Source organism: Ostrea edulis, chromosome 7 (assembly GCF_947568905.1).
Source record: "Ostrea edulis chromosome 7, xbOstEdul1.1, whole genome shotgun sequence".
NCBI classification, from domain to species: domain Eukaryota; kingdom Metazoa; phylum Mollusca; class Bivalvia; order Ostreida; family Ostreidae; genus Ostrea; species Ostrea edulis.
In genome coordinates, this window is record NC_079170.1 from 57016139 (window position 1) to 57040873 (window position 24735).

The 24735-nt window shown below is 37.0% G+C and overlaps 1 protein-coding gene across 1 annotated transcript in view; it reads right to left on the minus strand.

The window, feature by feature from the left end:
• LOC125653317 (uncharacterized) overlaps positions 1–24735 on the minus strand; it is an 84973-nt gene that overhangs the window by 33580 nt on the left and 26658 nt on the right. Inside the window, exons 4-5 of the mRNA XM_048882739.2 lie at positions 2827–2923; positions 2580–2687 (exon numbers count right to left, since the gene is read on the minus strand). Of these exons, the coding sequence (XP_048738696.2) occupies positions 2580–2687; positions 2827–2923 (205 nt within the window). The remainder of the gene's footprint in view (positions 1–2579; positions 2688–2826; positions 2924–24735) is intronic.

The following is a 24735-nucleotide window of genomic DNA, read 5'->3' on the forward strand; positions in this document are numbered from 1 at the left end:
CATGAAGCGGATTATAAACAAGAGGTCCATGGGCCACATCGCTCACCTGAGTCAACTTGGCTCATATTTAAAGATTTTTCCTATATATTTGCATGTAATACTTTGATCCCTATTGTGGCCCCAACCTACTCCTGGGGGCCATGATTTTTTACAAAATTGAATCTGCACTATGTCAGGAAGCTTTCATGTAAATGTAAACTTTTCTGACCCAGTGATTTTTCATAAGATTTTTAATGATTTTCCTTATAATATATTTGTATGTAAAACTTTGATCCCCTACTGTGGCCCCATCTTACCCCTGGGGACCATGATTTTTACAAAATTGAATCTGTACTATGTCAGAAAGCTTTCGTGCAAATGTAAACTTCTTTGGCCCTATGGTTCTTAAAAGGACTGGTTCACGATTTTTGAAGAAAATATTTTTCATTTTTGATGTTTTAAATAATTTAATGTTGACAGCAAAAATTTTGACCTTCGGAATGCAAGAATATATAAAAGTAATATTTAGCCTTAAATATGTGTTATGTAAACAAAGACTCGAGTCTTTTAATGTATACAAACAAACTAGTAAAATATTAATTTTGTATTATAAAGCATCTTAATTTTGCATAGTCACAAATTGTAACATTTAGATGACACATTTTACCCAAAAAATGTGAAAGATATAATAAACTTCGATCAACATCCATTTCTTTTGAAAATTTTGTAAACAATAACATACCCAATCTTTGTTTACAAACAAATAATAAACTCTCTGAAATAAGCTTCTGTTATAATGTATAACCTTAATTTTTATGTGAAATCTTTTAAACACATTAGACAGTAGATTTTAATCATTAGAAGTGAAAAACAAAATTTTGGGGAAAATCGTGAATCAGTCGCTTTAAGAAAAAAAAATTTTTCCCCCTATTTATTAGTTGTGTAAAACTTTGATCCCTTATTGTGGCCCCGTCCTAGCCCCAGGGGTCATGAGTTTAACAAACTTGAATCTGCACTACATATATGTATGTCAGGAAGCTGACATGTAAATCTCGGCTTTTCTGGCTCAGTGGTTCTGAGAAGATTTTCCCTATATATTCGCATGTAAAACTTTGATCCCCTATAGTCGCCTCATAGTACCCCCGGGGGCCATGATTTTAACAAACTTGAATCTCATGCACTATGTCAGCAAGCTTTCATGTCAATCTCAGCTTTTCTGGCTTAGCGGTTCTTGAGAAGAAGACTTTTAAAGATTTTTCCTATATATTTGTATGTAAAACTTTGATCCCCTATTGTGGCCCCATCCTACCCCCGGGGGCCATGATTTTACAAACTTGAACCTGCACTATTTCAGCAAGCTTTCATGTCAATCTCAGCTTTAGTGGTTCTTGAAAAGAAGATTTTTCCTATATATTTGTATGTAAAACTTTGATCCCTTATTGTGGCCCCAACCTATCCCCGGGGGCCATGATTTTAACAAACTTGAATCTGCACTATGTCAGGAAGCTTTCAAGTAAATTTCAGCTCTTCTGGCCCAATGGTTAATGAGAAGAAGATTTTTAAATGACCCCACCCTATTTTTGTATTTTTGTGATTATCTCCCCTTTGAAGGGGCATGGCCCTTCATTTGAACAAACATGAAAGCCCTTCACCCAAGGATGCTTTAGGCCAAGTTTGGTTAAAATTGGCCCAGTGGTTCTGGAGAAGAAGTCGAAAATGTAAAAAGTTTACAGACAAGACGGACAGACATATGATGGCCGGAGAACAGGCGATCAGAAAAGCTCACTAATTGAGCTTTCAGCTCAGGTGAACTAACAAGACAATGTTTGCTTGGTAAATCATTAAGTCGAATATAAGATATTTGTTTTAATCTATCATTTGACCATCATACAGAGAAAGATGTTTTACAACAGTGATTTACCTACAAGTAAATTCTATATGCCTTGCTTGACGAGAAAACAATCAGTTTATTAAACCGAAGTATGAGCTGAAGTATCTTATTGCACACGAACTTGACTTTCTATTTCATAGCAGGCTCAAAACAGTGCTGTGATGTAAATTTATAATTTATGTCCCACTTGTTCCACAGATGCTTCATACCAAATTTAAAAAGAATTGGAATGATAGTTATCAAGAAGAAGTTAAAAATTTCTATCATTCACACATTTAATAACTGACCATTTTGGCTCCACCCTGATACCAAAACCCCTACCCCTGGGATCATCAAATTTCCAATTTGGTAAAGGACTACCTGTTCTTTCTAAATATCTATTTATTTTCAATTTAGTATCAATAGCACTAAAGATGTTATTTAAGTGTTTTACACATAAACACTATATAACAAGTTTGGCCCTTATATAGGGCCCAAGCCGCCCAAGGGGTGCTGGAGTCCTGAAATTTACAATTATGTTCCTCTTGTCCCAATGATGCTTCGATCATACCAAATTTGAAAAGAATTGGAATAGTAATTATTTAGAAGAAGTTAAAAATGTTCAATTGTTAATGCACAACGGACGACATCAATTGCAATAGGTCACCTGAGTTTACTCAGGTGACCTAATAACTATATAACTATATATGTAACCATATAAATAGCTTACCTCATCACTGCAGACTTTCTTACACAAGGCAAACAAACTCTCATTTCCAAAGGCTTTCTGTAGGGCTACCATTTCATAGCAACAACACCCAAAACTCCATATATCAGACTGCAAAATTTCACAGTATGTACCATATCATATCACTGATTCGGATGATGGCCATATGTTTAAGAAGCCTCCAATCTAGTAAGACACAGCTGTTAAATTCGATTTAAAAGAAAGTCATCTGAATAAATGTTATACTCACTTTGTGATTGTAAGGTAAATGTTTGAATAATTCTGGACTCATGTAGGCTGGTGTCCCAACGAAACTCTCGGCTTTACTTTGATTAAGCTCAAGTAACCTACATAAATCACCAAGACATTGGTAAAATAGCAAAATATTGTCAATATTTGTCACCTGTAGGATGATGTTAACATCTGCCAACTCACTTCTATGATTATTGTTCACAAATAATTATTGTATTTAGCATGAATATATCTCTGATCGTGACATAATTTTTCACTGATAACAACACGTCACGAACATTATTTATGTTTGTTTTTCTTTTTTCTGCAATCCCGATCCCGCATTGAAACACAAGTGGTTAAAATGAAAGAATAGGGCTTTCCCACCCAACCCCAACCCCAAATATTAACCTATAGTATAAGTATAGGGCTCCCCCAACCCCAAATATTAACCTATAGTATAAGTATAGAGCTTTCCAAAATCCCCTCCCCTAATATTATCCTATAGTATAAGTATAGGGCTCCCCAAACCCCAAATATTAACCTATAGTATAAGTATAGGGCTTTCCCAACCCCAACCCCCCAACCCCAAAGTTATTCTGCAAAGAGATGTAGAACTTGGTAATTTCACTATAAACTATGTGTTCAGATCCATTTGAAGTAGTATTTATTCAGTTAGAATTGTATAATTACTGTTATAGGGATTTTTATCAGAGGCAGGATAAATAATAATACCCATAATGGGTATTATTATTTATCCTGCCTCTGATAAAAATCTTGGAATTCCATTTCATACAATGATGTTATGTTTCTTACTAACCCTAATATTGTAAAATGCCCCTTTCATGTGCATGGATATACGAAAACAAATGAATTCAAACCTGATTTTCGATTGAAATCAACTTCATTATTGATTACAAAAAATAATTCGACTTTCATGGTTTGATTGCTATAAACAGATAATTATGCACTGGATTCTGTAGGACAAGTCATAAAGATGCAAGTTTATGTATCACGCCTCAGACAAAATTGTTGAAATCTAATTGGTCAGATCTTGGTCACACGACGCCGTGCAAAAAAACCGTATCATGCGAGTATTGAGCGAGTAATTTATTGTCGGGTTCGACTTGCAGCCGTGACAAAATTGGCGAAGCGATAAGTTGTATGGTATAGACCCCCACATATACAGTTAGAGGTCTTCGACGTGATAAATTCGTCAGTTAGTGACCTGATACAGAAAATGCATGGTGTGAAAAGAAAACCCGTTACGGGTTTTCTTTTCACACCTTGTATTTTTCCATATCAGATCACTTATAAATATAACTAACTGTGTAACTAAAAGTATGATTTAAATGATTTCTGGTGAGGTGATGAAATAGATGTAAATTAAGTGTTTCAAAGACCTGCAAATTATTATGTTGGTGTGTTTTGACATGAATATCTGTGGCACTTGTTAGTTAGTATATGTGGTTATGTGTATTTTTCTTTTTTGTCCAGTTGTTTGTTTGTTCCTTTCTTTCTTGCTTGACAAACATGTATCAAACTATCGATTTGTTTCATTTTAGCTGTATTCTAAAAATGTTTCATACACTATTAAACTGGAACACAACAGTTAGATATTAGTTGTTGTGAATGATGATGAGCTTCAAAGTTTCCAGTCATATCTATTGTAATTGATCAGCGTCCGTTGTGTAATAACAAATGAACACTTATTACCGAAAACTACCATTACAACTGTTTTCACATTTTCTAACAAAACTTGACAAATTTCCAAAAATATTCTGTACAACATCACATCTGTAAGGAAAAATATTGCATAGTCATGTAGAGCATTTCATGATCCAGGATGGGGGCCAAACTTGGTATATAGAGTTTATGTGTAAAATATCTGAATAACATCGCCTTTAATGCTATTGATTAAATTGATTGATTGTATCTTGGTTAACGTCTCTCTTGAGAATTTTTTATTCATATGGAGGCTTCAAATTTAGGCCTATGCTCGGAGCTTACAGCCATTGAGCAGTGCACGAGGGTTCTTTAGCGTGCCACACTTACTGTGACACGGGGCATCCGTTTTTAAGGTCATCTCCGAAGACCCGTGATATTCACACCTGATGCCGAGAGTTTGGCGATGGAACTGTCACTACCGACCTAGGTCTGTCGCGACCGGGATTCGAACCTCGAGCGTCAGCATACAGGGCAAACATTCTATCTCTAGACCACCGCAGGGGTAGCAATGCTATTGATACTAAATTCTGGTTAAATAGATATTTAAAAGGAGCAGGTGTCCTTTACCAAAATTGTAAATTTCATGATCCATACAAGGACAAGGGTTTTAATTCCGAGTGGGAACAAAATTATTATAGTGACCATTGTTTTTAACAACATCATTTAAAGTTTATATTTCAACATGGTGAAAAGTTTCAGGACATTGCATTTCCCATCCATATTTGTTATTTCCTTACAGAAAATGTATTATTTAGTTGTGCGAAAATAAAGAATAATGCATGAACTGGTTTTTTTTTTTACTGTTGTTCCTGCTCATTAACATTACATTTAGAATTCATGAAGTCAGCTTAGCACTTTTCAGTACTTTCAGTATTTTGATTTGATTTACAGTTTGTTGGAAAAAAAGGCACTACTTCATTGTTGTACGTTTGATAAAGTATCTCAAAAATTACATACATTGTAGTAATTAATCATTGTTGTATATATATGTACATTAGAAAAGCATCAAGAATGAATATTGTCAATATGCCTTTAATTAATGTATACATAAAATCATCAACAGGATAAATTCATTACATGGACACTTTGAGGGGCAATACGGAAATATATGGGATCCTTGGGGAAAAAAAACTTATTGGGCTCCATTTACGCCTTGTCCAACATGATTTTTTTCAAGGACCCCATATATTTCCATATTACCCCTCTAAGTGTCTACATATTAAACTAATAAATATATATACTGGGTTCCCCCTAGTGGTCTCGCAAATCAGAACTCACAAATTTTGCCTCCTACTTATTTCAATTTCACCCCCTACTTCTAAACTTATTGAGAACCCTGAACCAGGCTGCAAGCCTAGTATTAAGCATAATTATTTTCTACAGAATCTCCTAGTCCTAAAAACAAGACGCCCAAGGGCCACATCGCTCACCTGAGTTACCTTGGCCCATATCTGAAGACTTTCCATATATATTTTCATGTAAATCCTTAGTCCGTATTGGCTTTGATCCCCTATTGTGGCCCCAACCTACCCTTGGAGGCCATGATTTTTACAAACTTGAATCAACACTGTGTCAGGAAGCTTTCATCTAAATCTCAGCTCCTCTGGCCCATTGGTTCTTGAGAGGATGATTTTTAAAGATTTTTTTCCATTTATTCCTAATTTCCCATGTAAAACTTAGATCCCCTATTGTGGCCCCAACCTACCCCGGGGACCATGATTTGAACAAACTTTGATCTGCACTATGTCAGGAAGCTTTCATGTAAATCTCAGCTTTCTGACTCATTGGTTCTTGAGAAGATTATTTTTAAAGATTTTCCCTATATATTTCTATGTAAAACTTTGATCCCCTATTGTGGCCCCAACCTACCCCCGGGGGCCATGATTTGAACAAACTTGAATCTGTACTATGTTAGGAAGCTTTCATGAAAATTTCAGCTCCTCTGACCCAGTGGTTCTTGAGAAGATTTTTAAATGACCCCACCCTATGTTTGCATTTTTGTGATTATCTCCCCTTTGAAGGGGGCATGGCCCTTCATTTGTACAAACTTGAAAGCCCTTTACCCAAGGATACTTTTGGCCAAGTTTGGTTATAATTGACCCAGTGGTTCTTGAGAAGAAGACGAAAATGTGAAAAGTTTACAAAAACGCCAACGACAGACAACAGAGAAATTTTGATCAGAAAAGCTCACTTGAGCCTTCGGCTCAGGTGAACTAAAAGAAGTATGAAGACAATTACAAATGAGAAAAGCTGCCAATGGTAGTATGGGAGAACAGTCTTCAACAACTTCTCTTGATTGTGGTGTCTTCAATGTCCAGAATATTGCAGACCTCATTTTGAGTCTTTCACCTACTAGTATGTTAAACAAAATCGAGGCCCATGGGCCACATCGCTCACCTGAGTCACCTTGGTCCATATCAGAAGACTTTCCATATATATTTGCATGTAAAACCGTAGTCCCTATTATGGCCCCAACCTACCCCTGGAGGCCATGGTTTTTGCAAACTTGAATCTATAACACTATATCAGAAAGCTTTCATATAAATCTCAGCTTTTCTGGCTCAGTGGCACAGGCACTTGTTTCTGTAAATGACTTAGGACCTCTATATACTAATAACAACACAAGGTACCTAGCTTCAAATGACACAGAATGGCACCCCCTGAGAATGTCGGCCTTTTGAGCTTCCAGGGAATGTGCTATGTAAATGTATTTACTACTGCTGTATTGTACAATCATTCAACTTAAAAACCATGTATGACATGACTGCATTCGTTGCCTCTTATTGCCGAAAACTGCGATAAAAAATGGATTTTCCGTTTTATACCACGAAGTGCTATGTACTGATACCGTACAGAATGAAAATTGTATATTCGTTGTGTTGAAAAATAAAGTCTCATTGTTTTATCATCACAATAAATTGATACGATGTTTATTACCAAAAAATCTTGAACATATTGCTTTAATGTTAACAAAATAAAAAAAAATTGAATTGAAGATGCTGTACGCTATTTTTAGTTACTCAAGAAAACCAAAGCTGTTCGTACGTTTCGGGATTTTACATGTCATCAGAAGATAGAAGCTAATAAGACTTCCCGAGTGGAGATTTAAAAATATTTTCGTGTCGGAATCATGTCTGATGAAGATAATAATGAAATTATGACTTACTGTAAATGCAACTTCGTTAACTATTAACTAGTATGAGAAATATTTCTGCCAATTGCATGTTTCATGCAGATCTATGGAAAGTCAGAGAAAATACAGATAAAAGATTATTTGGAAATATGCAAAATAGAGCAAGGAAAGTTTTTTTTAGTGCTGTGTTACTGACTTTGTGGTATGTATTGATGTGGCAAGTACCCGTTGTTACATTGAAGTTTTATGAAACCCACCATAAGTACCAAGAACGCTGCAGGCACATATCAATGTTTTTCGGAGGCGACTGGCCAACCCTTAACATTAACTGTTATTTTCATGCATGCAAATGAAGATATATTGCGAGAATGGCCCCTCCACTATTTTTGATAGTACTATGTAGTAGTGAATGAGAAGATATTAATGCATGTAAGCTTGAAAGTTATGAATTGAAGCCCTGGAGCAAAGAATAACCCCCCCCCCTCCCAGCCTGAGGGGGAAAAATTGAGACAGCAATGACGAACACTATAACCCCCCACCCCACCCATGCACACACTAATTAAGGTTCTGAAGGTCTTTATCATGACTATCATATTTGTATCATTGTCTGTCAGGAAATTTAAACAAGCCATGTGCAACTTCCAACTTCTCCGGTGAACCCCCTCCCCTGCATCCCTAATATTACGGATCTGTGCCGAAATGGAAAAATTCACAGGCCTCTGAAGTATGGACACCCCTCCCCCTTTTTTTTCTGATTTTTTGGGGCGGCGATTATTTCTCCGAAATTCCATCCTAATTTCGATTTACGTAATCGTAAACATGCTTTTTTGTAAGCCTTAAATGCCTTATACTGTTTATAATAAGTATATTCTATATTATACCAGTCCAATAGAAGGACAATCTCTAAAGCTTGTGAAAAATAAGCGTGAAATAACTACATCAATCGAAATTGGGTTGAGAGAGACCAGGAATCCACACATTTTGGAGGAATTGTCACCGCAAAAAAAAAATCAGAAGGGGGGGGGGGGATTATAGTTATCAGGTGTCTGTGGGAAAAAATATGGGGGGATGGAGTCCCCCTTTTTTTTGTGTAGCATTTCCCCCCTAATGTTAGTAACTAAATTATATAAAATAAGATCAATTGTGGTTAATGGTCACCATTCAAATCATCCTTTTGCCTGTTATTTTAATTCATCTCTGATGCTCTATCTTTCTATAAATAACTCTAAAGAATTCCAAACGTAATTTTAGAAGAGCGTGCTAGCCAGTCAAAATCGCCCACGTATTCTGTGCGGTATCAGTACATAGCACTTTGTGGTATAAAACGGAAAATCCATTTTTTGTTGCAGTTTTCGGCGATAAGAGGCAACGAATGCAGTCATGTCATACATGGTTTTTAAGTTGAATGATTATACAATACAGCGGTAGTAAATACATTTACATAGCATATTCCCTGGAAGCTCAAAAGGCCAACATTCTCAGGGGGTGCCATTCTGTGTCATTTGAAGCTAGGTACCTTGTGTTGTTATTAGTATACAGAGGTCTTAAGTCATTTACAGAAACAAGTGCCTGTGCTCAGTGGTTCTTGAGAAGAAGATTTTTAAAGATTGTCCCTATATATTTGTATGTAAAACTTTGATCCCCTATTGTGGCCCCATCCACCCCAGGGTACCATGATTTTAACAAACCTGAATCTGAACTATATCAGAAAGCTTTCATATCAATCTCAGCTTTTCTGGCTCAGTGGTTCTTGAGAAAAAGATTTTAAAAGATTTTTCCTATATATTTGTATGTAAAACTTTGATCCCCCTTGTGGCCCCATCCTACCCCCGGGGGCTATGATTTTAACTAACTTGAATCTGCATTATATCAGGAAGCTTTCATATAAATCTCAGCTTTTCTGGCTCAGTGGTTCTTGAGAGGAAGATTTTTCCTATATTTTTCCTATATTTTTGTATGTAAAACTTTGATCCCCTACTGTGGCCCCATCCGACCCCCGGGGGCCATGATTTTAACAAACTTGAATCTACACTATATCAGGAAGCTTTCATATAAATCTCAGCTTTTCTGGCTCAGTGGTTCTTGAGAAGAAGATTTTTAAAGATTTTTCCTATATATTTCTATGTAAAACTTTGATCCCCTATTGTGGCCCCATCCAACCCCCAGGGGCCATGATTTTAACAATTTAGAATATGCACTACCTAATAAAGCTTTCCTATAAATTTCATCTTTTCTGGCCCACTGGTTCTTGAGAAGAAGATTTTTTAATGACCCTGCTCTATTTTTACCTTTTCTTGATTATCTCCCCTTGGAAGGTGGTCTGGCCCTTTATTTTAATAATTTAGAATTCCCTTTACCTAAGGATGCTTTGTGCTAACTTTGGTTGAAATTGGCCCAGTGGTTTTTGAGAAGAGGTCAAAAATGTAAAAAGTTTACAGACGGACGGACGCCGGAATACGGGTGATCAGAAAAGCTCACTTGAGCTTTTAGCCCAGGTGAGCTAAAAAGACTGCCTTTAATCAGATGAAGCTGTTGAAGGCAGAGAGGAGAAATCAACTTAATGATCAGCATCTCAAAGAATGCATGAATCTGTAAATATAACTGTTGTTCCAAATATAGATCTACCAGTTCAGTCAATATGAGTCATATTAAGCTATAGTTTATTGCCCAAGCATCAGCAAACCATATAATTGACTGTAACAAAACAAATAAACACTATTAAGAAATATGTTTTTAAAAAATACAGCACATAATAAATACTGTTTCTTTAGTCTTTAAAAAATATCGAATCAACTTTAGCAACGTACTGTAGTGTGTATTCGGCCAAATATTGTTTACATTTAAACTATCTCAATGTATACCAAATGAAAACTCATATACCAGTAAAACAGTATAATTACGTATAAATAATCTCTATAAAGATGTCTATACATACCATATTTGGTTGACACTGGTATTCGCAATAAAATACAACATGCTGACAATCGAAGTGAATCTTGCATGCTTTTACATTGATATGGCGCGCTCGAAGTAAACAAGAGGCCCATGGGCCACATCGCTCACCTGAGTCACCTTGGCCCATATCTGAAGACTTTCCATATATATTTGCATGTAAAACCTAATAGTCCCTATTATGGCCCAAACTACCCTTTGTAAACTTGAATCTACACTATGTCAGAAAGCTTTCATGTAAATGTCAACTTCTTTGGCCCAATGGTTCTTGAGAAGAAGATTTTTAAAGCTTTTTCCTATATTTGTATGTAAAACTTTGACCCCCCCCCCCCCCACTTGTGGCCCCATCCTACCCCCCGGGCGCCATGATTTGAACAAACTTGAATCTGCACTATGTCAGAAAGCTTTCATGTAAAAATCAGCTTTTCTGGCTCAGTGGTTCTTGAGAAGAAGATTTTTAAAGATTTTTCCTATATATTTGTATGTAAAACTTTGATCTCCTATTGTGGCCCCATCCAACCCCCGGGGGCCATGATTTTAACAAACTTGAATCTGCATTATATCAGAAAGCTTTCATGTAAATCTCAGCTTTTCTGGCTTAGTGGTTCTTGAGAAGAAGATTTTTAAAGTTTTTCCCTATATGTTTGTGTGTAAAACTTTGATCCCCCCTTGGGGCCCCATCTTATCCCCGGGGGCCATGATTTGAACAAACTTGAATCTGCAATATGTCAGGAAGCTTTCAGGTAAATTTCAGCTCTTCTGACCCAGTGGTTCTTGAGAAGAAGATTTTTAAATGACCCCACCCTATTTTTGCATTTTTGTGATTATCTCCCCTTTGAAAGGGACATGGCCCTTCATTTGAACAAACTTGAAAGCCCTTCACCCAAGGATGCTTTTGGCCATGTTTGGTTGAAATTGGCCCAGTCGTTCATGAGAAGAAGATGAAAATGTGAAAAGTTTACAGACAGACGGACGCCGGACAAAATGTGATCAGAAAAGCTCAATTGAGCCTTCGGCTCAGGTGAGCTAAAAACGAAATCAGTATGGTCAACACAAAAAATTCCGGATTGGCCGATACATACCATCCCCTTAATTGGGTTTTATACAAAAACGCAATTTTCAAACCATTCAAGTGAGGCCAAAAACTAAATACATGTAAGTTATAGTTCAATCAAAGTTGTAAAGTGTAAGTCACTTTCAAGTCCCTTATTAACAGTCCATTTCCACAAGAGGACACAGTTTTGCAATCGGACGCATCAACACTGAAGATGCGGTCTTTATTTTCGCAACGCGCACAACATTTTCTTTGTCTTTGATCACTTCCAAAACACGACCCATGATCCACATATTGCGGGGAGAATTTTCCACGACAAGCACAATATCACCAACTTTCACATTTTCCTTGTGGTAAATATTCGTGCAACCATCTTGTCCAAAAGATATCTGCCAAGTATTGAATTTGACGCCATCTTCGCTTGCTGTAATTGTCTGTTTTGGAAAAGGTTCCAGGAGGAAAACATTCACCAGGTTTAAGAAGCAGCAAATCGTTTGGAGTAAGCACCTTCAAGTCATTCACATCATTTGAGAGCTCCGTAATAGGTCTTCCATTTAAAATTCCTTCTACTTCACAAAAGAGGGTAATAAGACCTTCATCATTGAAACGAATATTCTGTTCACGCATGACTGAATACATCACTTTGCGGACAGATCTAATGAGTCTCTCCCATATTCCTCCGAAATGGGATGCTGCTGGAGGGTTAAATTCCCACTGAATGTTTTTCTATAGCATAAAGTCCTGTATCTGTTGTTGGTTCCAACGCTGTATTTCCTCTCTCATTTCTCGTTCTGTTGCGACAAAGTTTGTACCATTATCTGTTCTAATAAAATTTGGAACTCCTCTCATGGCTATGAATCTTCTGACCGCATTTACACATGAATTAGTGTCAAGGGAAAATGCCATCTCCAAATGAACTGCTCTTGTAGCCATGCATGTAAAAATAACACCATAACGTTTGACAACACTTCTCCCTTGCTTCACTTCAAAAGGTCCAAAGAAATCCATTCCAATTCTTGAGAAAGGCGGGTCATCAGATTTCAATCTCTCCTCGGGAAGATTTGCCATTTTCTGTGTAGCTGGAGCACCTTGATATTTTCTGCATGTCACACATTTCGATATCAGTCTCTTGATTAATGTATTGACACCCAGAATCCAAAATCTCTGTCTTAGAACTGTCAAAATGGAATTTTTCCCCATATGTCCAACAGATTGATGCTTGACAATGAGTCTTGAAAGCGGGGAATCCTTGGGTAGAATTATTGGATGTTTAGAGTCAAATGACATGTCCGCACGGTCTAATCGTCCTCCAACTCTTAACAATCCTTGTCCATCAATAAATGGATCCAAATTGCGTAGCTTTGAGGATTTCCTAAGTTTCCCCTGTGCACCTGACTCTTCATTATTCATCAGGGAATACAATTCTTCTTTAAAGTGCTCTCTCTGTACATACGAAAACAAGTCGTGCTCTGCTTGTTTCATTAAATCAACTGTCAAATGAACAGAGTGTTTCTGAGATGTCACCTTGTTGCCAGAGACCTTTGCTCATGCAATGTCTTGAAGTGATTCTTTAGCTCGTAACAACCATGCTGTAAGTTTCTGTAACTTATGCCAATCAGAACAATATGATAGTAAACGCTCCATTCCTTCATTTGATTCTGTGGCTCGCTGACATACACTGACTGGATTTTTAATTTCTGGATCGTCAGGAGAAATGCTCAAACTTTCACTACATCTCGACCATCCTCTTTCGCTTTTCCACAGGAAATCTGGTACATGTAACCATTGCAAATTTTTCAGAAACTTGTCAGAGTTGCAGTCTGAATTTGTTGGATATAGAACAGTTTTCTATCTCAGAATGGTGGATGAAGATGAAAACATACATTGTGCATTTGTTATGGGAAAATCCAGAGTTGCCCCACTGAAATCAGTGACAATTCCAAGACTGGAGCTAACAACAGCTACTTGTGCAGTGAAAATTAGTCGCATGCTAATCAGGGAACTTAACTATCATATTCATGATGTATTCTTTTGGACTGATAGTATGTCTGTTATCAGATACATTGCAAACAAGAAAACACGATTCCATACATTTGTAGCCAATCGCTTGGGAACCATTCATGAGGCAACAGATCCAAAGCAGTGGAACTATATTGACACAAAACAGAACCCAGCTGACTTAGCATTGAGAGGTGCAACACAGTAGCTGCTGTTAACTCCAGTCTTGGAATTGTCACTGATTTCAGTGGGGCAACTCTAGATTTTCCGATAACAAATGCACAATGTATGTTTTCATCTTCATCCACCATTCTGAGATAGAAAACTGTTCCATATCCAACATTACTAGCATCTGCGAAACAGTGAAGTTGACACGAAATGACAACCTTGAAATTTATTGGCTTGTAACATCTATCGACAGACACATGTCCCAATTCCTGAACTTGACATAACCATCTCTGCCATTTCACATGCTCCTCTTTAGGAATTTCAGCGTCCCAACCAATTCCTTTCTTGCACAAAGTCTGTAGTATGAACTTTGCAGTCAGCACAAATGGTGACACAATTCCAAGTGGGTCATATACTCCACTAATAACACTAAGTATTCCATGTCTTGTTGATGGCTGATCCTTGATGTTAACATGGAAACCAAGTTTGTCTTCTAACACAAACCAATGTATGCCAAGGGCTCGCTCAGTGACGCTATCACTACTCAAGTTCCATTTTTCTATGTCTGTTGCACGATCTTCCTCTGAAATAGACTGCATAACTTCCACACTTGGTGAGACGAAATCCACCCATTTGACACAGAGTAGAAATGTCTTGGATCAACGATTTTGCATCTTCTTTTGTCGACACTGATGTTAAACAATCATCTACATACATGTTTTTCATCACTGTCTCTGCGACTTTTGGTGGAAAGCCATCCTTATGTTTTTCTGCAGTTCGGTGTAAGGCGAAGTTACAACAGCTTGGTGAAGATGTAGCACCAAATAAATGAACAGTCATTCTGTATACTAACGGCTCTTCTTCAGTATTTCCATTTTTCCACCAAAAGAAACGCAAACAATCACGATCTTTGGGTGGCACCTTCACTTGGTAAAACATTGATTCAATGTCTCCTAATACAGCAATTTTTTCCTGTCGAAAGTGAATCACAACACCGAGCAGATTATTGGCTAAGTTCGGTCCTTGTAGTAGTTCGTTGTTCAGAGAGACTCCATCAAACTTTGCAGAACAATCAAATACCACACGTATTTTGTCTAATTTCTTTGGATGGTAAATGCCATGATGGGGTAAATACCACACTTTTCCATCATTTCTTCTGGTACGAGTTCCGCATAATTATTCTCAATGATCTTATTCATGAAGTGTTTGTAATGTTCTTTGAACTTTGGATCCTTTCTGAAACGATTACACAATCCTTGAAGTCTGCGTTGACACTGTGTTGAATTGTTTGGTAACACAATGTTCTGTTCACGAAAAGGAAGTGCAATGGAACAATGGTAATTTTTTAAGTGAATTGAATTTTCAACCTGCTGTAGGAAGCAATTATCTTCAACTGAGTTCTCTTTTTTGTCATCTATCAAACGCTCTGGAAAGTCAAAGTTCATAATCTGTTTGAGAGCAATGATAAGGTGAGAATCATCTACTGGAGATTCAACGCACAGATGATTTGCATCAAAGGTTGTTCTACTTCGAATGACATTCCATGGTATCCAGCCTAATCTTGTTCTTGTCGCATGAGGTGAGCCATGTGGGCCTGTAACCAGATCAAAGGGTGTATATGCATCAGGAACATTGTTTCCTATCATTATTCCTATCTCAGCATGAATTTGCGGTATTGGAATAGATGCTAAATGAGGCCATTTCTGAATTTCATCCTGTGTAGGAATATGTTCCTTTGTAACTGGCATGAATTCCTTAGTATACACATTTGGAAGATCCACCACTTGTTTACTAGCTATTCCTGCCACTTGTAGTCCATTTATGACATAAGCGTTTAGTTTCTGAGAGTTTCCCATAGTGTTTATGGTAATCTGTGTTTTCTTTCCTTGTGCACCCAGTTGTCTCATAATGTTCTCTGTACAGAATGAAACACTACTGCCAGTATCGAAAAATGCGTAAGTCACTATTTGATGTGGTTTGTTTTTAAGTTTCAATGTCACAGGTATTATGGCCATAGCACAAGAAACATTGCCATCTTGCTGTTCATTAGTAGTTGAACTGGTACAAACATTCCGCTCACTGGGAGGAATATCAGCCTGAATTGTTGAGACTGAATTTTGTATCGCACACATTGAGGGTTTTTGTTCTTTACCGCCTCCTTGATCTTTATTGTGTAGTATAGTAAGGTGTAGTTTTGAGCATACAGCACATTTCAATTTCTTTTTACACTGGCTACTTAAATGTCCCTTTTTCACACATCCAAAACAGAGTCCTTTACTTTTCAAAAATGCCACACGCGGTCTGCTCTTGGAATTGCTTGAATTTTGCGACATTTATCGAGGGTGTGTGTTTCACTGTTACAATATACGCAGGTACAGTTCACATTTTCTTGCGATTCAGTGACATCACAAGACACTTGTATTGCTGAAACTGTTTTTGATTTCTTGCCATGAAGATTCTTCAATTGTTCTTGTCCGTAAACTGGGTCAATTGCTTTCATAGCTTCAGCATTGACAAAATCGACAAAATCCTTGAATTTCACACGTGCATGTGATGTTTTATTTCGGTGAACCACAGTCCTCCACCTATCATGCATGTAAAGCGGTAATTTGTTCATAAGTCTTTTAATGTTCTCTGAGTATTCTAAGACACTATCAGCATGCATACTTTCTGCACCATTCTGACACTCCATTAGAAAAAGAGCGAACTCATCAAGCGACTTTGCATCACCAGCATGAATTACAGGCCACTCCAATGCTTTCTTGATGAAAGCTGTTGCGATAACATCTGTATCACCATATCGTTTTTCTAGTTGCCTCATCGCAGCTGCATATCCTCTAGCACCAGAAAGATGACTGTATCCTGATACCACTTTTTGCGCTTCTCCCTCAGTCAGCTGTTCCAAGTAATTCATTTTTCCTTCATCGTTGTCACAGTTCATCACGACTTTGGAATTAAACTGACGTAAGAATTTTCTGTATTGTAGGGGATTTCCACTAAATTTCTTTATTTCGGGTATTGGTTTCCGTAAATTCTGTACGACAGCTTGAATAGCTGAATTGTTATTCATGTCTGATTGAATACGCTGAGCAGGTGGATTTGGAGTTGGACGCAAAGGTGTTTCCATATGCCAATTCATATTGTGGTCTATCAAAGTTGGAGTGGTTTGTGTCTCCTTGGGATAAAATGTCTCTGCGCTTGGATCGAGCCTATACCTGGATTGTGCTGATGAATCACGATGAACAGACTGCTCGCATTGGAGTCCATACCTGGGTTGTGGTAACAGATCAAAATGAACAGACTGATCGCGTTTTACTTTTGTATCTCTAGGAAATGTACTATAGTCACTCTGCTCATATTTGTCAAACACTTTTGTCTTAGCTTCGGAGACTGCTAAGTCTAATTCAAGGTGAAGTTCCTCTTCACGCATTTGTAGAGCAACTTTTGCGAGTTCAAGATCCTTCCGTTTTTTCAACACTTCCCGCTTGGCTTCTAACTCTGCGATCCTCTCTTCTTCTTCTAGTCTTTTACTTGAAATAACACTCGATAGAGATTTTACTGAACTTCTATTTGATCGCCTTTCCAAGCGTTCCACATCTTGCTGTGATAAATAGTTTTCGAATATCACTTTACTGTCTTTCAGATATGATTCTCTATCGAGGTGTGTTACCATGTAGTGTGACAGATCTTCATTATCAAGTCTTTTAGAATGGACATTGTGAGATGTTAGAAAATGCTCATAGTCTATCATCCACTCTTTATACATTTCTCTTACATTCTTTGTGGTTTCATCACTTTCTATCATGTCTCTAAGCTTCAAACTTAGTTTTCGTAGTTTATTGTAACACTTTGACAGTTGCTGTTCACTGTATAATTTCCCTTGCTCGGTAAATTTTCTACTTCGAGCTCCTTGTTCATTTTCAGGAGTTCCACTTGCAGTAGCCCGACCTGTATTACCTTGGTCTGAGACAGCAATCTGTGGTTCGTCCTCATCTTGGTTTAGGCTATTCTCTTTAGAGAAGTTGAGACGCATAGCCTACATCGACTTCTCTTCGCAAGCATTCATGTTTTGATTCTGGAAAACGTGTAAATGCCGGAGTCGGTGACGGTTTATGATTCATCCGACGTTTCGACTCAGATGTGCCTGGATTTACGCAACAGACAATTTGTTTTCAAACATTTAACAGCAATGCTCAAAACTGTCATAAAGAAATCAACACTTACTTGCTTTTAATCCATTTTCAACATGCCCCCTGTCCCGGGTTTACGTTAACTGGTCTTGGGAGCTGTCACAATAGGGGACCAGTTAAGAGAAAAGCAGGCTGACGTAATCAGAGTTGTGATTTAAACCCGGGACAGGGGCATATTGAAAATGGATTAAAAGCAAGTAAGTGTTGATTTCCTTGTGACGGTTTTGTGCATTGCTGTTAAATGTTTGAAAACAAATTGTTTATTGCGTAAATCCAGGCACATCTGAGTCGAAACGTCGGTTGAAGCATAAACCGTCACCAACTCCGGCATTTACACGTTTTCCAGAATCAAAACATGAATGCTTGCGAAGAGAAGTCGATGTAGGCTATGCCTCTCGACTTCTCTAAAGAGAATAGGTTTAGGCCACCGTTCTCTGTCTCCAATAAATTGTCCCGGCCATCCGTACTCATATCGACGGCCAAATTTGTCAATAATGTTGTTCCAAATATAGATCTACCAGTTCAGTCAATATGAGTCATATTAAGCTAGTTTACTGCCCAAGCATCAGCAAACCATATAATTGACTGTAACAAAACAAATAAACACTATAAGAAATATGTTTTACAAAAATACAGCACATAATATATACTGTTCCTTTAGTGTTTAAAAAATATCGAATCAACTTTAGCAACGTACTGTAGTGTGTATTCGGCCAAATATTGTTTACATTTAAACAATCTCAATGTATACCAAATAAAAACTCATATACCAGTAAAACAGTATAATTACGTATAAATAATCTCTATCAAGATGTCTATACATACCAAATTTGGTTGACACTGGTATTTGCAATAAAATACAACATGCTGACAATCGAAGTGAATCTTGCACGCTTTTACATCGATAATGGCGCGCTCGAAGGAAAAAACGAAATCAGTATGGTAAACACAAAAAATTCCGGATTGGCCGATACAATAACAGATTTTGATCCTCAGCCATTCATTGCGAATGAAAGAAATGTCGAGAGTTTGGACCAGAATGAAAGTGAATCAGAGTACTAGTCAGACTGTTTTTCTTACATCCCTTCAAGAATTTTTCACTCACTTTGTGATGTTACCAGCTGTAGATGAAGTACCACAAATTTAGACCTACATGTATGCTTAGCACTCAGGGCCATAGTAGTGAGGGTTCTTTAATGTGCTAACACCAGCCATAATGCTTTAAAGGTCATATCTGAAAGACCTGTGACTCTCACTTATAAATACTGAGCATTTGGCAAAAGAGCAATCACTACCTATATTATCTTAGGTTTGAAACAGCCATGGCATGAGCAGGGCTCAAACCCATGACCTTCCAGTTACAAAGTGAGTGCTCTTACAACTACCATAACTGGTTAGATTGTAGAATGAAAGAAATTGTGAGAGAAATAGAACAAGAGATAGAAACAGATTATTCAAATAAAACTTGATTAAAATAGGAATGTTTTACAGTTGTTAAGTAAATCACAGCATACAATACTACACACTGAAGAAGGAATCCAAGCCTGCAGAAGTGCATAATGGCAGTGACTTGACCTTGGACAAAGTGACATGCGGAGCAATACACTGATGCCCCAGGATTACAACATTTTAGTGAATGATTTTAAAAGTAGGCACAAGGTCAGCAAATTTGATACCAATGGAAAGGTCTTCTCACAAGAAATGCACATACTAAATACTGTAAATGGGGAAATGTTCGCGGTCGGGGATTTTTCCGCGAAAATAAAACAACCGCAATCATTTTGTAAGTGTGACACAATACGTTTTGAACAGTTATCTGTAATCAAAATAGAATTCCGCGAAAATAAAACCACTGCAATTAGACCAATATGAAAAACCGCAAACTTTTAGCACCACGAAATTAAAACCACTTACAGTATAAAAGTGTCACTGCCTTATGGTCTTATATTCAAATTTTCTAAAAGTAAGTCAAACGTCAGTCATCAGGTCAAATATTTTGGTACCAATGGAAAAGTCTTGCCACAAGGAATAAACATACCAAATATGAAAGGTCTACCTCTTATAGTGTAAAAAATATTATTTGAAATTTAAAAAATTCCAAAACTAGGTCAATGGTCAATGTCGAGGCCACAAGGTCAAAGATTTTGGTGTCAATGGAAATGTAATACACATACTAAATATGAAAGGTCTACCTCTTATGTTGTAAACGATATGACAAAGGTTAAAGTGTTTTGCATAGACAACGACAGACAGATCAGACAGACAGATGGATGGACAGATGTACGAACAGAGACAGACGGACAGGCCAAAATCTTCGATTACGGGGGTATAATAAATTATCATAAGTATATCATATAGTGTTGATAGGTTTTTATATTGATCAGTAGAAACATTTCTTCTTGCAAGTATTATCATTCAAGTTGATGCTGTAAAATAGAGTTTGAAGTACAAGACTATTTCAATGTGTTAGGGAAGGCATAATCTAAAACAAAGGCCGGAATAAATAATACTTTTTATGTTATCGTATTATCTTTGTTTTAAATTGTCATGAAGTTAGGTATGTATACTTTGCCTTTGGTATACTTGATTTAATAATAGACACTAGTCTTGTGAAATCATTGTAAATAAAACAACTGGTTTGCAACTGATTTTTTTTGCTAATTGTGTCAATAAGTGTCTTGTCTGCATGTTGATGTGTATCGGCCTACAAATTATAACGTTTGCATAGTAAAGAGCTCTCCACTTATTCGTTGCAAAAGATCCAATATACACATAAAGCCTGGCTGACTTGGTAGTGACCTTGACCTTGAACATACTTATCTACTGCACAATAGGGGTCATCTGTCTCAGCTGATGTGTTTCAGGCTATCAAGGTTATTATATTTTCCCACGTTTCGTTAGTAATAGTGGGAAAATGTTGTATTGACAGTACAGTATATTATACAGGTAGAATGGAATGATCCATTATTAGCCAATAGAATGTGAGTTAGAAAAACGGGTTTTCGAGCTGCAATTCGGGTATTCATGCACTTCTATAGCCGCCGCTCGTCACGAGATAGACGAAATGGACGCCCAACGTACCAGACAACGCCCAATGAATCTACCTGGAAGTCCGACCACTGCTATCGATGTAACAAAAGGGGTCATTGGAGAAAGGAATGTACAGAGAAAGTAGTCAGGTAAAGTATGCATTTCACCTGTTGGTCGTTTAAGAGAAAATATAGGTCAATGGCCTTCGATTGGTGCGAATAGGTATATTTTAGACATTATTGAGAATGGCTACAAAATGCATTTGTTTACCACACCAAAACCAGTTGAACTGAGTAATAATAGATCTGTGTTAGAAAACTCTGAGTTTGTAGATCAAGATATTGAAAAACTGCTCAGAAAGAATTGTATTGAGCTGTGTTCAAGTAAACCGAGGGTTGTAAATCCATTGACGGTAGCGGAAAACAAAATAAAAGAAAGGTTGGTATTGGATGCTAGGCACGAGAATCCTCACTTGTTTAAATATAAGCACAAGTATGAAAATGCCTATGTTTCAAAAAGCTTATTGGAATCAGGTAATCATATTTTATCATTTGATGTAAATAGTGCATATCATCACATTAGGATGCATGAACTAGACAAGGAGTATCTGGGCTTTAAATGGGGAAGTACGTATTTAAAGTTTTGCCGTTTGGGCTCAGTACAGCAGGTTACATATTTCGAAGGTTATCAGGTTATGAGAGAAGTGTTGAAATTTTGGAGATCCAAAGGTTATAAAATCGTCATCTATTTAGATAATGGAATGGGTGGAGCTTCAATTTTGCATAAAGCAGAGTTGGTGAGTTTAGAAATTCAAAAAGATTTGGAGAACCTCAGGTTTCTAATTGCAGTAGATAAGTCAATGGGAGCCAGTGCAGGAACTGGTATGGTTAGCGTATGTTTGGATTATATAGTAAACAACAAAATATCGGTTGCTATGCCTAGGGTGAAAAAGCTTATATTTTCCATAATAAATGTTCTGGAAGGCTACAATTCCGGAGTTGTTTGGTTTGAGGTAAGAAATATAGTATCAGTGGTTGGACAAATCTCAATGCAGACAGTACTTCGTGATGAGATCAGACTTAGGACAAGGTATTTATATGCATGTATTTTGAATCGTTCCAGTTGGAATTCAAAGATAATGTTGTCGCCAGAGGCGGTAAGTGAACTTAGATTCTGGGAGACATCAGTGGAAGAAATGAATAATAATGGTACCCAGTTAAGTCAGTTGACAGAGTCTGGTGTAAACAACGTGGTAGGTTATTGTGATGCCTCAGACACGGGGTTTGGGGTCATTTGACATTATGTTCAGAGGGTGGGCATACTGATTTAGAGTGGTATGGAGTGTGGAATGAATGGGAAATTAAGCAAAGCTCTATTTGGAGAGAGCTTGAAACAGTTAAGAGAATATTATCAAAGTCAAATGACAAAGTTGAAGGCATGTTCGTTGAGATCAATTCTGATAATCAAAATGTGTCGCATATATTGAGAGTGGGGAGTAAAAAGAAAAAGTTGCAAGACATTGCAATGTCGGTACATAGTATGTGCAAAGACAAGGCCATTCACTTAGAAGGTAAATGGATACCCAGGGAAGAAAATTGTAAGGCGATTCTTTCAGTAGAATTACAGATTGTGATGACTGGTCAGTTAAACAATGTGTATTTGATTATATTGATATCATATGGGGATCACACACGTGCTATAGATTCGCCGATTTTTTATAACAGTAAGTGCAAGAATTTTAATTCCAAATATTGGTGTGAGGGGTCAGTCGCTGTAGATGCGTTTTCTCAAGTGTGGACATATGATGTCAACTGGATTGTACCATGTACCACCAAAGTTAATTCCGGAGGTGGTAAGGAAACTTGAGAATGATAAATGAAGTTGCACGTTGGTTATACCAGAGTGGAAGTCCGCTCCCAATTGACCAATGTTGGTTGATATAGAGGGAAATTTCAAATTTTACATTAGGCCATGCCAATTCGTCGGATTCGCCGCTTCTATATGTAATAAAACCAAGTTATAATATTATCAAAAAATAATATCTGCCCGCCTGTCCAAAGTATCTGCGTAAATATTTTCAACTTTTTACAACAAGCGCACAAACGACCTTGATGCATGTGACTGACAAATGACAGAATCGCGGGCTCACGAGAAATTTCCAAACAGTGTTATACTGTGTTTTAAGTTATTCATGGTATCTGTCTTAATACATGTATGTACGATACTTCATAACACTAGATTGGAAGATGTTCCTTGTACTGCAATCAAACTGGATGCCGATGAAAATTTTGAAGGACTATTCGATGCCACTATTTAGAGAACACCGACAGCGTACGATTGATTGATTGATTGATTACATTTTGTTTAAAGGGACTGGTTCACGATTTTTGATAAAAATATTTTTCATTTTTGATGTTAAACATTAGAAATATAACTCATTTAATGTTGACAGCCAAAATTTTGACCTTCTGAATGCATGAATGAAAGCAATATTTTAGCCTTAAATATGTGTTATGTAAACAAAGACTCGAGTCTTTTTATGTAAACAAACAAACAAGTGAAATATTGATTTTGTAATATAATGCATCTTAATTTTGCATAGTCACAAATTTTAACCTTTAGATGACACTTTTCACCCCAAAAATGCTTGAAAAATGAAAGATATAAGAATACTTAGATCGATATCCATTTCTTTTGAAAATTCCGTAAACAATCCCTTACCAAAATGTAAAGTTTGCTGCAAATTTGCCGCAAGTTTGCGGCAAACAAATCAGTGTGCCAGAGCTGTTTGCCAGAAGTGTGCAGCTAATGCCGCTAGCGGCATACAGTGTGCCACTAGCAGCACACAGTGTGCCACTAGTGGCACAGTGTGCCAGAAGTGCACCGCAACTTTTCCTAAACGATACAGTGTGCCAGAAGTGCACCACAACTTTTTCTTTGGTATTCAGAATCAAAACTGTGTGCCAGAAGTGCACCACAACTTTTTCTTTGGTATTCAGAATCAAAACTGTGTGCCAGAAGTGCACCACAACTTTTTCTTTGGTATTAATCGCATGCCAGAAGTTCACAACTTTTTTCTTAAAATTTTAGAACTGAAACAGCAAGGGCACCAAAGTTCACGACTTTTCTTGAATATTTAGAATAAAAGAGCCATTTCAATATATCCATCACAACATTTTCTATAATAGAACATATATGCAACATTTCTCGCACCCCTTCCATCCATCTTCTTGTCTTAATAGGAATTAGCGGTCATTTTGTCACCAAATATTGAATTTAATGAAAGTTGCCCTATAATAGTTATTATATATTAAAGTAATAATTATATACACTTGTATTTAATTATTTCCAACACCTTTTAACCTCTTGAAAATGATTATGTGATTTTGGTGATTGAATATTATTATCTTGCAAGACAGTATAATTATTCTCTAGTTACCTTTGCATGCTGTCAGCAAAATGTAAATGCTGTTTTTGTTTTTATTTGAGAAATGATTTGATTTGGGTGCAGTGAATACTTCTTCCGTATATATTTCTTTACATTAAAAGCGGTTATCTAACGTAGTTTTATTAGGGTTAATTCTCTTGTTTTTGTACATAATAAGAAATAAATGTTTTTATTAGTCATCAATATGTATTTCAATATCATCGAGATATTTTGAGGAAAAAAAAGAA